Source organism: Zootoca vivipara, chromosome 16, assembly GCF_963506605.1.
Source record: "Zootoca vivipara chromosome 16, rZooViv1.1, whole genome shotgun sequence".
In the NCBI taxonomy this organism is placed as follows: domain Eukaryota; kingdom Metazoa; phylum Chordata; class Lepidosauria; order Squamata; family Lacertidae; genus Zootoca; species Zootoca vivipara.
This window is the reverse complement of record NC_083291.1, coordinates 29,835,392-29,850,250: the sequence shown is the minus strand read 5'-3', so window position 1 is coordinate 29,850,250 and position 14,859 is coordinate 29,835,392. Positions and strand designations below refer to the sequence as shown.

Genomic DNA, 14,859 nt, shown 5'->3' with positions numbered 1-14,859 from the left:
GCTACTACCGTGTGAATAATGTCAAGCCATAAGCCTATCCATATTGTTCATAAAATAACTAATATCAGATGTGGGTCAGATACATTGGCTGCTGTGGTAACCAAAAACTCGCTTTGCTGATGCTGACCAGTCCTTGGGAGAGACAGACAATATAAGCTTCTCCAGATGTTTTGACGTGAGGCCACCAGCTTTTCCCCAACTACAACAAACATGTGGAAACCACACTTGGCTGCTCTGGTCTGCTGCTTACACAGACCTAACTGTGAAGTATTGTAATTCTCCTCAGTGCCTGTTGTTACCTAATTTAATCCAGCATTATTGTGTATTGGGAGTAGGTATTTTCCGCTGAACACTCCCCTACCTTGATCACTGTGCACTGTTCAGCCTGACAACTTTTTTTCTGTACAAATTGTATTAAGTATGACAGTCTATTTGTCCCTGGGTGTTTTTTTAAGACCGCTTCTCTGCACACGTAACTTTAATGTCAAATATATATACGGCGTGATCTTCTTCCTTTTTTTTTTGTTCTAATTGTGGATTGAAGTAAATTAAGTGGAATTCCTAATTGCCCGTAACACTGAATGTACTGTGTGTCAAACATGAACAAGTGTTTGTAATGAAACTGGTTCTTGATAGCTGTTTTTAAAAATTGAAACCCTTTTACACTTTGCATATTTGTACAGTTAATTTGAAATAAACCGGAATTGGAAATTTTTATGTTTGTGGTGTTGGCATTTCCTTTGATTCAGTAGGTGGAGCTTGTTTTCCTTCTGGAAAGTTAGTGTAGTGCTGGGCTCAACTAACAGAGCAAAAGCAAAGTAGCTGTTACGACTGTTCCATGAACATTTGCACAAGAGAGAACAGAGGAGTATACAAGTGCAAATTATTGGGGCAGGATTGAGCTAATGGGACCTCCTAGCAGAAGCCTGCACAAAGACTTCTGCTACTGCAACAGGGCTTCCCCACACCTCCTCCTGCGTCCTTGCAGTTGGCTTGGGGGGGGGTGTCAGAAGGACACCCCCCCAAAACAGCACACGGAGGGAGGAGAGGACAGCTTGTTCCCAGCTGTAGAGGAAGCCGATCAGGCCCCTGGGGCGGCGCACATGCCCTGTGCCCAGGGGCGGGGCAAGCCAGGGCAGGACACTCTGCGGGGTCTCCGAGGAGTCTGCCTGTCTCCTCCCACTCAGCCACCCTACAGCCATAGCTACCAAGTCTCCTGTTTCCCCTGGGAAACCCCCATTTTTCCGGCTGTCCCCAGCTGAAAAAACGGATTTTTTTTGTTTTTCCCCGGTTTATTCTGGCACGGCGGCCATTTTGGAACTGGGCGGAGCATGCTCAGAAGTGACTTTTGATGCTGCTCTGCCCAGTTCCAAAATGGCTGCAGCGCGACTTCTGGTGCAGTGGCCATTTTGGAACTGGGCACAGCAGCATCAAAAGTCACTTCTGAGCATGCTCCGCCCAGTTCCAAAATGGCCGTCGCGCCACTTTCGGTCCGGTCCCTTATTTTTCAGAGAGGAACTTGGCAGGTATGCCTACAGCTGAGGGGGAGGCAGCAGGCGGACTGTTTGGGGCAGCGCGGAACCTGCAGGCGCTGAAGCCACCGCGTGACTCCCAGGAGAGATGCATGGCTCGGGCGCGCTGCAGGCCCCACGGTTAATGCCGCCCGGCATTTTGTCACCCCACCTCAGGGGGGACACACCCTTTCCTCCGCCTCTGCTTGTTCCATCAGACAAGTAGAAATGTTTGTGCTGAATTCTTCCTCTGGTGTTTAGTTTTACTCTCTGGTGTTTAGTTTTACTCTAGGTGAGTTACAAAACAGATCTTTGATCACCCTCCTTTTTTGGGGTTTTATACCAGCCACAACATTCGGTCTGTATCCATCACTTTGGAAAACAACTGTTTGAAGTCTGTCCAATCTGACTCGTGTTTTGGGTCCAAAGCGGTTTTGTGAAAAAATGAAGCTGTTTCACCTCATTCACTATAATGGGAAATAAAAAAAAGTGCAGCTGTAAATCCCTCGCCCCGTTTTGAAATACGTAGGCATAGCAGTCCCTCCAGAGTGGATTAAGCGTGACAAGTAATGAGCAAACATGTCCAGGGGTTCTGGAACTGAACACCTTCAACTTCCTTTTTTTTCCTTTTAAGAAATTAGAAACATCATTTAATTTTGGAGGCAATTTGATGAAACCTGCGCCTTCTGAGCCATGGACCCTACCAGATTTCAGAAGAGCAGATCATAGAGTGCCAGTGTGGTGTACAGTGGAACCTCGGTTTATGAACAACTCGGTTTACAAATTTTCGGTTTACGAACGCCGCGGACACATCTGGAACGGGTTAATTCACTTTCCATTACTTTCAATGGGAAAGTTCGCTTCAGTTTATGAACGCTTCAGTTTATGAACAGACTTCCGGAACCAATTACACCCATGCTTCGGGTTAAGTACGCTTCAGTTTGAGTACTCCGCGGACCCGTCTGGAACGGATTAATCCACTTTCCATTACTTTCAATGGGAAAGTTCGCTTCAGTTTATGAACGCTTCAGTTTATGAACAGACTTCCGGAACCAATTGTGTTCATAAACCGAGGTACCACTGTAGTGGTTAAGAGCGGTAGACTCGTAATCTGGGGAACCGGGTTCGCGTCTCCGCTCCTCCACATGCAGCTGCTGGGTGACCTTAGGCTAGCCACACTTCTCTGAAGTCTCTCAGCCTCACTCACCTCACAGAGTGTTTGTTGTGGGGGAGGAAGGGAAAGGAGATTGTTAGCCGCTTTGAGATTCCTTCGGGTAGTGATAAAGCGGGATATCAAATCCACACTCTTCGTCTTCTTCATAGCTGCAGTGGTTTTCTTCAAGGGTAGCTTTGGGGTGGGTAGAAAAGAATCTTTTAATTTCCCCATGTGTTCTATATTGGCAATTAATATGAGAATTGCTGATATTGCAGGGTCACACCATGTGTTTGGGAGAGGCTAATACAGCCCTTGGGGTATCTCTCTATTTACCAGGAAAGGCCAGTAACCTGAGCTCACTAACATTTCAGGCCTGCCTGTCTTTCAGCACCCTCTCAGTCACTCCCCTGGTTGACGCCCGAAAGCTGTTCCTTCCTGCATTTTATGGTGCGATGTTACGCTCAGTTTGGAGCAATCAAATTGCAACAGCAAAAGGCTGTTACAATCAGAATCACAGCCCTCCATAGCAGCACGTCAGTACGAAAAAGCAGCATTGAGAAACTTGAGTTTGCATCTTGCAAACTGTTGTCTAGCTTGACCCACTGTTATTTTTTATTTATTTAACTTGTATACTGCCTCAGACTTCAGGCTGTTTGCAGTACTGCAGGGTTGCTATGTGGTCAAGCAGCAAATGATATTGACAGCAGTCAGCAATCAATGTGTGTGTTTTTTTGGGGGGGGCAAATAAAGGGTATCATGCCCAATGGGCCTCAAAAGGACAGGATTACAATAAGGAAGACACCTTAAATCAGTATTGTATTGCCTGTAACTTCACACACGCAAGTGGGTTTTCCCCCTTGCCTTTTTCAATTGTTCTACACAACCACATTCTAGGTTCAGTCCTTTTTAATAGAATCATAGAAACGTAGAGTTGGAAGAGACCACAAGGGCCATCCAGTCCAACCCCCTGCCGAGCAGGAAACACCATCAAAGCATTCTTGACATATGCCTGTCAAGCCTCTGCTTAAAGACCTCCAAAGAAGGAGACTCCACCACACTCCTTGGTAGCAAATTCCACTGCCGAACAGCTCTTACTGTCAGGAAGTTCTTTCTAATGTTTAGGTGGAATCTTCTTTCTTGTAGTTTGAATCCATTGCTCCATGTCCGCTTCTCTGGAGCAGCAGAAATAGAATCAAAAGGTTAAGGATCAGAAAGCTCTTCCTAATGTTCAGTTGGAATCTTGTTTTTCCGTAACGAATTGCAGGATTGGCAGAGCCCAGTTCTGACTCTGAAGGCCATGAAGGGGAGACTGGTATCTTTTCACTCCCCCACCAAGATCAGAATGGAGATCACTCCCACCAGCATGACTAGGAACCTTATGGGGAAAGTCCCCAATGGAGCCAGGGGACTCCTGCTCGTGCCAAAGGTTCCTAGCTTGCAGGGAGCCCAGTATATTTTCCGACCTTGGTGGAGGAGCAAAACCAGAGCTGGCCCATGCATGAGGCAAGAGGTGGTGACTGCTTCAGGCGGCCAAATCCACATGGGCAACAGATAAACCCTCCAAGAAATGCACAACCTGCTGCCATAGCTATCAACTTTCAGATTTGAAAATACAGTGGTGCCTCGCTAGACGAATTTAATTCGTTCCACGGGTCTTTTCTCATAACGAAAAATTCGTCTAGCGAATCCCATAGGAATGCATTGAATTTTTTTTTATTTTTTTGCCCATAGGAACGCATTAATTGAATTTCAATGCATTCCTATGGGAAACCGCGATTCGTTAGACGAATTTTTCATAAAACGAATTCGTCTAGCGAGGCAACCTCTGCTCGAAAAATCCTTTTGTTAAGCGGAAATTTCGTTAAGCAGGGCATTCGTTAAGCGAGGCACCACTGTAAGGGATCAGCAGCCTCACCTGTCCCGGGGACAGTCTACGGTATATCTAACAATCCAGGATAGCGGTGGGATACGGCCAGGGCCGTCTTTGGCACCGTGGTGCGACGGATCCCTCCGGCGCCCGCCCCATTTTCCAGCGCTGCGGGCGGGCGCAGCTGCACGGCGCCAGCCCGCCAGCCTGGCCGTAGGGCCGGCCCTGGATACGGTGCTGGAATATGGGAATTTCCAGCAAAAAAAGAGAAGGCTGACAGCTATGGCTTGGAATAAGGGAGTTTCCCGCGAAAAAAGGGAGGGTTGACAGCTATGCCTGCTGCTGCTATGGCGGCAGTCAGGGGTGCCATCTTGTGACGCCTCTGACTATGGTGGGCCACCCCAAATATTATTTTGGGGGGGAAGGCCTCCCCAATGTTCCAAGCCATCAGGGGTGGAGGAGGCTGAGCGTGGAGAGGCTTCCATGGCCGCTGCCTCCTATGGCTGCTGCGGAAACAGGCCCCAGCTGCTTCTGGCATTGTGATGCAACGTCGCGTATGTGACATCACGCCTCTCCATCTGCTTCGTAAGTTGGCACCTCTGGTGGCAGTGACAATTGTGGCACACTCCTCAAAGGCTGGTTCTGCTATCTCCTTAGCAGCACACAGATCTGCATTCTGCCTCTTGGCGAATAGGAGGTGTTGCTCATCTCTTCCAATGTAGATCTTTATTCCTCTCTTGTCCTGATGAAGCTATTCACACACTACTTCTTCCCTGGCAGGGGGTGCCATTTTGCAGTTTGCAGCCTTGGGCTGGCCCTGAGCAAATGCCTCTCCTTTCCATGCGCTGCCTATGCAGTGAGAATCAGGCTTATAGATTTATTGGGGAAAACAAGGTGCGTAGCTGTTCCCTTTGCATCTAAACACAACTACTTTATCGCCTCCTTATTTGTCTCTTATTTGTTCTTCACTTACTTTAACCCATTTTTTGCTTAGTTAGTAGACAAAGCTGCTTTTAAAATTTCCGGAGCTCCGTTTAACTGCATAGCTGGTAATACTAACGATACAGGGTAAATAGCCTGATCATTCTAATCAGGAGGATTACAATGAAGTAAGGGGGCTATGGGATGGCATAGAAAGCGGGTGGCGCTGTGGTCTAAACCACAGAGCCTAGGGCTTGCCAATCAGAAGGTCAGCGGTTCGAATCCCAGCGACAGGGTGAGCTCCCGTTGCTCAATCCCTGCTCCTGCCAACCTAGCAGTTCGAAAGCACCTCAAAGTGCAAGTAGATAAAACAGGTACCGCTCCGGTGGGAAGGTAAACGGTGTTTTCGTGTGTCTGGTTCGCCAGAAGTGGCTTAGTCATGCTGGCCACATGACCCGGAAGCTGTACGCCGGCTCCCTCGGCCAATAAAGCAAGATGAGTGGCGCAACCCCAGAGTCGTCCACGACTGGACCTAATGGTCAGGAGTCCCTTTACCTTTTAAGGGGGCCATAATGGATTTCTTAAAGAGGTATCCTACAAAGTCTGCTTGATTATTCTTCTTGGGTTCACCCTGAGAACTTGTTTTAAAAATACAACTTGGGCAAAGCTCAACCCAAAACATTAAGATCTTTTTGCGATAATCCAAGAAGCTCTCAGCCCCTTGTAAAGAATTATCCATCTTGCCACTGGGGTAATTCCATGCTTTTTTCTACTGCTATTACCAATAAACAGAGAGATCTGCAGAGAGCAAAAATGCCATGCAGTCACTTTTTTTTTAATTGTCTTATGCTTGGGAAACAGCTTTTGGAAATTAGAATAGGAAATATGTTGGAGATGGGTACAAAGGAAAGAAAACAAGGCAGCAAGCCTTCAGTGACTCTTAGAAACAGACTTTGGAAGTCCTAAATACAAATGTCTTCCCTTTAAGGGAGAACACTGGGAGGCATAACATCTTGAGGAATATAAATTTAATGTCCGGATGCTTTCAAAGTGCCATAACCTAGTCGTCATCGTCATCATCGTCATCATCATCTTCGTCACCATCATCTTCATCAACATCATCGTCTTCAGTGTTTATCTTCCCAGAAAGCACATCCTCTATCCAATCTTCCAATTCCTCGGCTGTGGGGAGGTCATCATCATCTCTGATATCCATCCAGACACTATCAGCCTAAAAGAAAAGGCAGTATAGAAAGAAAAATGAAGATTTGCTTCATGTAAAATGTAAAATAGCAGGTCATTGAGCCAAATAAAGGCTTGACATATCTCGCTTTGCATGTCATGAGTCTCTTCTATATTGGTTTCACCTTTTAAGTTGAATTACTGAAATAAATGAACTTTTTGACGATATTCTAATTTTTTGAGTTTCACCTGTATTTACGTTCTCTAAGAGATTTCAAAGCTCAAATTTAGCTCTTAGGATCAATTACGCAAGGCAAGAATCTTGTCTAACTTATTCTGAAGTTCGACTTCTGAAACGTTCGACTTCCAAAGCACGGCTTCTGATTGGCTGCAGGAAGTTCCTGCAGCCAATCGGAAGCCGCGGTAGCCCCGTCGGACATTTGGCTTCCGAAAGAACGTTTGAAAACTGGAACACTCCTGGTTTTCGATGGTTCAGGAGCCGAAACGTTTGACTCTCAAGGAGTTTGGGAGCCAAGGTACAACTGTATGTGATTTTTTGTACCACTTTATTGACTTCATGAATCAAAGAAAAGATGCCATAACTGGGAATTAGCAGGCTTCGCTCCACCCCCCACTCCCACTTGCTACTGAACTGACTTCCAAGCTATCTACAATGGACACCACTCCTGAGTCTGAATACGTATATGATCATCCTCAGCATGCAACTATAGTTTCTGTCTCTGAAATAAGCAAGACTTCATTTGGCAGAGGACTTCCTAGTGGGATACGTGGAAGAAGAGAAGAGTATGGGTGTGCCAAACGAAGAAATCCAGTTTTTGGGCTTTGGATAGGCCCCATGTCAGTTTGTCTCTTCCTCGAACCTAAAGCTACCAGGTACATGAACTTGCTGATACTCACATCTGTGACATTGACCACACCAATCTGGGGCTTGAATAGGTCGATCTTGAAGGTCTTTTCCCAATACACAATGAGCTGTAGGAGCAAAAGAAAAGAGAAGCATTGAAGATTTCATATAAACATGGCGATTTATTAAGCGGTGCACAAATCCAAGTCCACCCAAATAAATAATCGGGCCTGACAAGTGGGAGACAAGAGGGAAAGAAGCGAGGTTGCCATCTAAATGTATGTGCAATTTTTGTAAGACTTGGGCTGTTGTTCTCCGTTTTTGTTCAGTATTTTCTTCCCCTTTCCTCCTTTGTCTCCACCAAAACATTCCCGAAAGTAAGGGTTGATTTGAGCCAAGTACAGCTGACAGAACGGTACTTTCTGTGCCAGAGTTCATCTCTAGGAGATTTGCCGTTGTAGAAGTAGACAGGAGAGTGCCTATGAATCTATCTGGAGCGCTGGAAAAATTACGACAAAATGACAATAACGCCAGGCCATCGTACTCACCAGAGGAAAGTCGTCTGGGTCAATCCACACAATGCTCAATTCAGGGTTGTCGGTGTTGTCTTTAGCAACCTGCTTGACAATTTCCAGGAATTCAAAGCCATCTGAAATGAAACACTGTTTAAGTTCCTCTCATGCACAGATGTCAGAAGAATCCACTAAGCTATCACAGTCGTCGTCATCAGGGTGAGAACAGGATGTTCCAAGCAACCCTGCCAGTGGCAGAAGAGAATAAATAAAAAATATTGGCCCTCTGCATTTTCTCAGTGCCCAGGCCCGTCCTAGCCATAGAGGCTAGTGGCGCGGAGAACCACGATGCCAGGCACTGGAGGGCACTGGAAGGGTGCCAAGTGAGCGCAGGGTTCCGGCGATCTGGCCAGGACTGCGCTCCTTCTCCGAGAACTCCGCGCTGCGCCTCCTTCTCGTTTCCCCAGCGCTGGGTTCCCCTCAGTCGAGCTTTGCCACCAGCGCGCGCACAGCGCCCAAGCAGCTCTTGCTAGTCCCGCGATGCGTGCGCTGGTGGCGAAGCTTGACTGAGCGGAACCCAGCGCTGGGGAAACGAGAAGGAGGCGCAGCGCGGAGTCCTCGGAGGTGGCCTCCCGCTGCTGCCGTGGTCCGCTTGGCACTCCCGGGCCCTTGGAGAGGCGCTGGAGGGACCTAGCGCCAGGGCGCTGGGTGGGCTTAAGTGCCATTCAACTGTCCTTTCTGTTCTGGACATGGGGAGTAGCCCGGCAATCTCTTCATCTCTTTGCCCATCTTCTCCTCTGCATTAAGAACCCGCCTCATGATTGTGAAAGAGGATCAAGTATTATTTATGTATGCGACAACCGCGGCTAGAACTTTATTAGCCCAAAAATGGAAAACTCAGGAGTTACCGACGATTGAAGAGTGGCAGACAAAAATGATGGACTATGCGGAATCAGCAAGACTGACTAGCAGGATCCGAAACCAGGGAGAGTCAAGGTTCCAAAAGGATTGGAGTAAATTTGTGGACTATATGGAAAGGAACTGTAGAAGTTTAAAGACATTTGCAGGACTGAAATAAATCCTACGAATTGACTTTAGATAGAAGGAATAAAGAAACTGTAAGACAGGAATGGACAAAAAAACCCACTGGGGGGAGGGAGGGAAGTCAAAGCTCGGCAGAGCAAAGGGAATTGCAGTAATCGAGAGATGTGTAAGAGAAAATTTTTGTTGTTGTTTGTTTCATTTTGTTATTTGTTAAATGTGTTTAATTGGAAAATTTAATAAAATGCCTTTAAAAAAAAAAAGAACCCGCCTCATGACTTAGATGGCATGTAAACAAAACATTACTGGAGCAACAGAGCCATGTTGGAAGACCCTGCAAAAAAAGGAGCTGAGCTGAGGGGAAATGGCTCCTGTGAGCAGCAGTAGTTGGCTGTACAATGTGCAGATTAGCTTGTGCCTGTGATATCACAGGGCCACTTCCTCCAAATCCCTGAGGTAGTTTTGCAACTTAGGAAAAGCTGTACACTTAAAGAAAAAAGAATATTGAAATGAAGCAACATATTTGCAGAGCTCGTAGCCAGGAAATGCAAGAACTGTAGCCTCCGATAGATTTACACACTCTCACATAAAGGAAAGGTGTGTTCACAACAATTCTTTCAAACAGTAGTAGCTTGTTCTTGCATTAACGTCAACAGTAAATCACTTCGCATTTGTGCAGTTCAAACACAGCCAAAGCATAAGGGAGCAAATTACTGCTGCCTTTACTTTGTCCCCAGGGTAAGTAGAAAAGTATCACTGACCAAGTATGAATCCTACAGACGTTAGGAGGGTTAGAGATACCCAAGCAAATGGTTTTATTCCATGATCTGCTCTCTTGTGGTCTTGCACGTAGGAAGGGATATGTGGTAATTTCCATTGATCTCTGAGCCCCAGAAAGGTGGACAAAGAAAGATCTCTTACCTGGGTCATCTTCTTCAGCAAATGCCACAATGTGAATGCCATCAAGGTCATCCTCCTGTGGACAAGAAAGATGGGATTGGTGAGTTGAAAGTTAGGGATGAGAGTGTGCTGGGCATGGAGAGATGGATCTGAAGATCGGTCAACCAGAGAATGTCAAGAATTCCCGTTTTCATTGTAGACTGTCTCGCCAGAGTGGTGCATGCTCTGGTTATCTCGTGCTTGGACTACTGCAATGCGCTCTACGTGGGGCTACCTTTGAAGGTGACCCAGAAACTACAACTAATCCAGAATGCGGCAGCTAGACTGGTGACTGGGAGCGGCCCCCGAGACCATATAACATCAGTCCTGAAATACCTACATTGTCTCCCAGTACATTTCCGAGCCCAATTCAAAGTGTTGGTGCTGACCTTTAAAGCCCTAAACGGCCTCGGTCCAGTATACCTGAAGGAGTATTTCTACCCCCATCATTCAGCCCGGACACTGAGGTCCAGCTCCGAGGGCCTTCTGGCGGTCCCCTCCCTGCGAGAAGTGAGGTTACAGGGAACCAGACAGAGGGCCTTCTCGGCAGTAGAACCCTCCCACCAGATGTCAAGGAAATAAACAACTATCTGACTTTTAGAAGACATCTGAAGGCAGACCTGTTTAGGGAAGCTTTTAATGTTTAATAGATTGTTGTATTTTAATATCCTTCTGGAAGCCGCCCAAATAAATTATTATTATTAATGTTTGATGTTTTATTGTGTTTTTAATATTCTGTTGGAAGCTGCCCAGAGTGGCTGGGGAGGCACAGCTAGATGGGCGGGGTACAAGTAATATATTATTATTAGTAGTAGTAGTATTAGTATTGGTATTATTATTATTCCTGTGACTGAGCGGCAGGTTCCATGGTCCATAAGGCTCTTCCCCCACAAGTTATTTTTCTTGCAGAGGGATAAAGTGTCCCATAACTCATATGGCAAGTCACTTATTTACAACGACTCAAGCAGAAGACTTGGAGAGTACATAGATTCTGTCCAATCCATGTAGCACAGTTAGTAATCTGAACTGCACCTGTACGACTGCTGACTAAGCATCATATTTGGTCAATCAATCAATCAATCAATCAATCAAAGCTTTATTACGGTCATATACCAGCTATTATATTTAGTCAATTCACCAGCTCTCTCTTGTGGCCCAGCCCAAATCCCAGCAATCGAAAACTCCCAACGGAAAACTCCAGCCTTCTTCACACAACTCCGCCATGTGTTCAGTGAATGTATGAATGGCAAGCAAGAACACACCAGATAGTGAACATCAGCAAATCACTCTGCCCAACTCTGATGGCTCCACATGAAAGGAGCTAAACATGTATGGCTGAACACAAATGTTGGGCTTCCACAACATCAGGGATCTGCATTATCAGGATTTTCAATTATTTGAAGAACAAAAGAAGCCCAGGGGCGTAGGCAGGGAGGGGCGATGGGGGCGCTCCACCCTGGGCAGCATGATCCTGAGGGCATCATGGCTGCTGCCCCCCGCCCGTGCTGGGTGCCCCACCCTCAGAACGCGCGCCAGCCCGCCCCTGCCTGCTCTCTACCCCCGGTGCCGGAAAATGAAGCTCCGCCAGTGAACAAGCCCTCTGCATATGCAGTTGCATGCATGTAGGGACTCCTTTTATGCATTCAACTTTATACGGTGAGATGGAAATGCCAACATAGGAGGCATCGTTGCATGGTTCTCCTGTAATTTAAGAGGGCTCCCATCTTTCTACAAAATTCTGATGGGTATAACATTTCAAAGACTGTAGAGAGACTCCCAAGATATTAAGGGCCATTCAAGTACAGGTCTCGATCACCCATAAAGTTTGCCAGGCAAAGCAATAGATCAATTCATGAGAAACAAGGCAACCAAACAATCACAGAAGGTTCTTTCTGGTGTTGTCCAAAAGTGAGAATTGAAGGGGACAGTTGGGGCATAGGAATGGGAGAGAGGAACAAAAGGATTCTGGCAGGGGTGTCTGTAAAATCTAATAAGAGGAAAAGAGAATTGAGAAAGGTTAGCATTTCCCCCCCAAAAAAATCTGGGATGGTTTTCTTCCTAAAAGCCACAAGGTTGGCAGCAAGGCCTTGGGTATCTGGGCACAATGAAAATTATATTGGCAAAGGCCATCTGAGTTGGCAGTCAGGTTGTTTATTGTGCACCTGCTATGAATGTCATCTTGGAATTATACCATGGAAAACCCTCATGTTCCTTGTCTTCCACCAATCCCAGCTTTCAATTTCAATTGGTATTAATGCAAGAGGAAAAAAACCCATCTAAATGCTAATTTCTTTCCCCTCTGAGCCCACCAGTTACAGAACCCCCATAAAATGAAGAGCTAAAAGAATAAGTGGAAAACATCTCTGGGGGGAAGGTGGGGGAGTTGTAGGAACGAGGCTTTAGAGATGTTTGGAGCAGATTTACTACTGAAATGAGAGCAACAATAGTCCACTGTAATGTGTGGTTTGTGTGTTTCTTTTCTTCCAACCCCCCCCCCCTTTTCGCCCCGCAAGACAATTCAAACTGTCTTAGCACAAACACAATTCCAAAGTCGATAACTCATTAAACAAGTGGCAGAGGCTCATCTCTGATGCAGTGGAAGAAAACCAGGCTTCATTTTCCTAGCATCTCCCGGTGCCAGTGTGTTAGAGAACATAGGCTGCCATTCAACTACCGGTGGATGGATCTGTCCATTTTGGTTTCTCTGTGCTTCTAATTTTTTCCCCCCACCTTGATTTCAGTTAAAATCTGTATTCATTTTCATGTGCATTTGTCCTGATGCATGCATTTGGTCATGGTTTTGCCATATATACATATGGCAATTTCCCTTATATTTGTGTACACTATTTTCACTAATACTGCCTTTGACTTGGGGGTGTGTGTGTCCTTGAGGGTGCCCCCCTGGTGAATGCTGGACAGCAGAGCTACACAAGTGCCAGGTTCACATACCCAAGCTTCAAATAGCAAGGGGGGGGATTTCTTCCCAATCCTTTGCTGCATGGCTGCGGTTTGCCCCTGTTAACATGCCCAGGAGATACAAGGGCTGTGATTCTTCCTTATGACATAATCCACCATCCCAGATGCCATTGATTTGGTTGTAGCAAGTATACCCATTTTACCATATACTTTGCATCCTGAGTCTTCTTTACGGGCGTGCTTGACAATGCAGCTAGCCCAGATACTTCTTCTTGAAAATATCCCCATCCCTACAGCTCCCAATTTGTTTCACTTACCCAGGTCTCAAACATATCTTCTGGGCGCAGTTTGCGCAGTGTGGCTCTGAAAAGAAAGAATAGAGACCTCAGTTTTATGGGTACATCTGTATGGTCATTATGACTAAGATTCTGTGTAACAAAAGGAGACTCAGAAGACAGGATCTTCCACTGGCAGGCGTGAACCAGATTGACACAGTGGTCCATCTTTTTTACAACTGCAGTAAGTCTGATTCCAAACCATACGGGAGCATCAGCAATTTCCATTAACACAAACAGCAACAACGTGGGAGCGAGGAGGAATAGACCCTATCCGGGCTCAAAATATGATGTATTTTTTTTCTTTTTTATTATAATTTTTATTTATGATTTTCAATTTCATGCATTTCAATAATTTTACAATCATTTTAATGTTTTGAAACTCAACTTCCTTCCCCCTCTCTCTGCGGTTCCTTAAATTTAATTTTTATATTTTCTGCATATTCCAAATTAACTCAATCATTTATTCATCTGCTTCAAATGCAAACTCTTATAAAACTGCAGGTTATTACAGTAATCCTGCCAATGTTTTTATCTGTTTACAGTTTGCTTGTAAATATTCAATAAACCATTTCCATTATTTTATAAAATGTTTGTTATCTCGATTTCTTATTTTTCCAGTAAGTTTCGCCATTCCTGCATATTCCACAAGTTTTTGTATTCATTCTTCTTCCGTCAGGACTTCTTCTGATTTAATAATAATAATAATAATAATAATAATAATAATAATAATAATGTAATAATAAATAAATAAATAATTTATTATTTATACCCTGTCCATCTGGCTGAGTTTCCCCAGCCACTCCATTTTGGGGCAAGTAACATGTATCTTTTTCTATCCACCCACTTTGTGCATACGTTTAAAAGGTTAGCATCAATGGTGACCACCAACATGCAAACAAATTCTCAAGTTTTTATGTATATTATTTAAAACCAGCTACAATCTCCTTAAGAAAATGAGAGAGAGAGAGAGAGAGAGAGAGAGAGAGAGAGAGAATGAATGAATGAATGAATGAAAGAAAAGGTAATAAATAAATAAAGAAATAAAGTATCATACGGTAGAATTGTAGAGCTGGAAGGGTCATCTAGTCCAACCCCCTGCAATGCAGGAATCTTTTGCCCAATATGGGGCTCAAATCCATGGCCCTGAGATTAAGAGTCTCATGCTCTACCCAATAAGCCAGTGTTTCCCAACCAGTGTGCCTCCAGATGTTTTGGGACTATAACTCCCATCATCCCTAGCTAGCAAGACCAGTGGTCAGGAATGATGGGAGTTGTAGTCCCAAAACATCTGGAGGCACACTGGTTGGGAAACACTGCAATAAGCTATCCCAGATCTCCTGGGATCTTCTGAGAGAGAAGTGTCTACAGCATCCATTAGCACTTAAAATACCACAACAGGTAAGTTAAGTACAGCCAATGGACTTTAGGTTAGCTAAATAAAGACCCTTTAAATCAGGAATAGGCAAACTCGCGCCCCTCCCAGATGTTTTGGGACTACAACTCCCATCATCCCTGACCACTGCTCCTGTTAGCTAGGGGTGATGGGAGTTGTAGTCCCAAAACATCTGGAGGGCCGAGTTTGCCTATGCTTGCTTTAAATTGTTGCACAAT

General features: G+C 45.3%; 1 protein-coding gene across 1 annotated transcript in view; it reads right to left on the bottom strand.

The window, feature by feature from the left end:
- Positions 1 to 6,241: 6,241 nt before the first annotated feature.
- CASQ2 (calsequestrin 2) overlaps positions 6,242 to 14,859 on the bottom strand; it is a 34,974-nt gene continuing 26,356 nt past the window's right edge. Inside the window, exons 7-11 of the mRNA XM_035097320.2 lie at positions 13,228 to 13,273; positions 9,977 to 10,031; positions 8,051 to 8,151; positions 7,556 to 7,630; positions 6,242 to 6,686 (exon numbers count right to left, since the gene is read on the bottom strand). Of these exons, the coding sequence (XP_034953211.1) occupies positions 6,516 to 6,686; positions 7,556 to 7,630; positions 8,051 to 8,151; positions 9,977 to 10,031; positions 13,228 to 13,273 (448 nt within the window). The 3' untranslated portion in view covers positions 6,242 to 6,515. The remainder of the gene's footprint in view (positions 6,687 to 7,555; positions 7,631 to 8,050; positions 8,152 to 9,976; positions 10,032 to 13,227; positions 13,274 to 14,859) is intronic.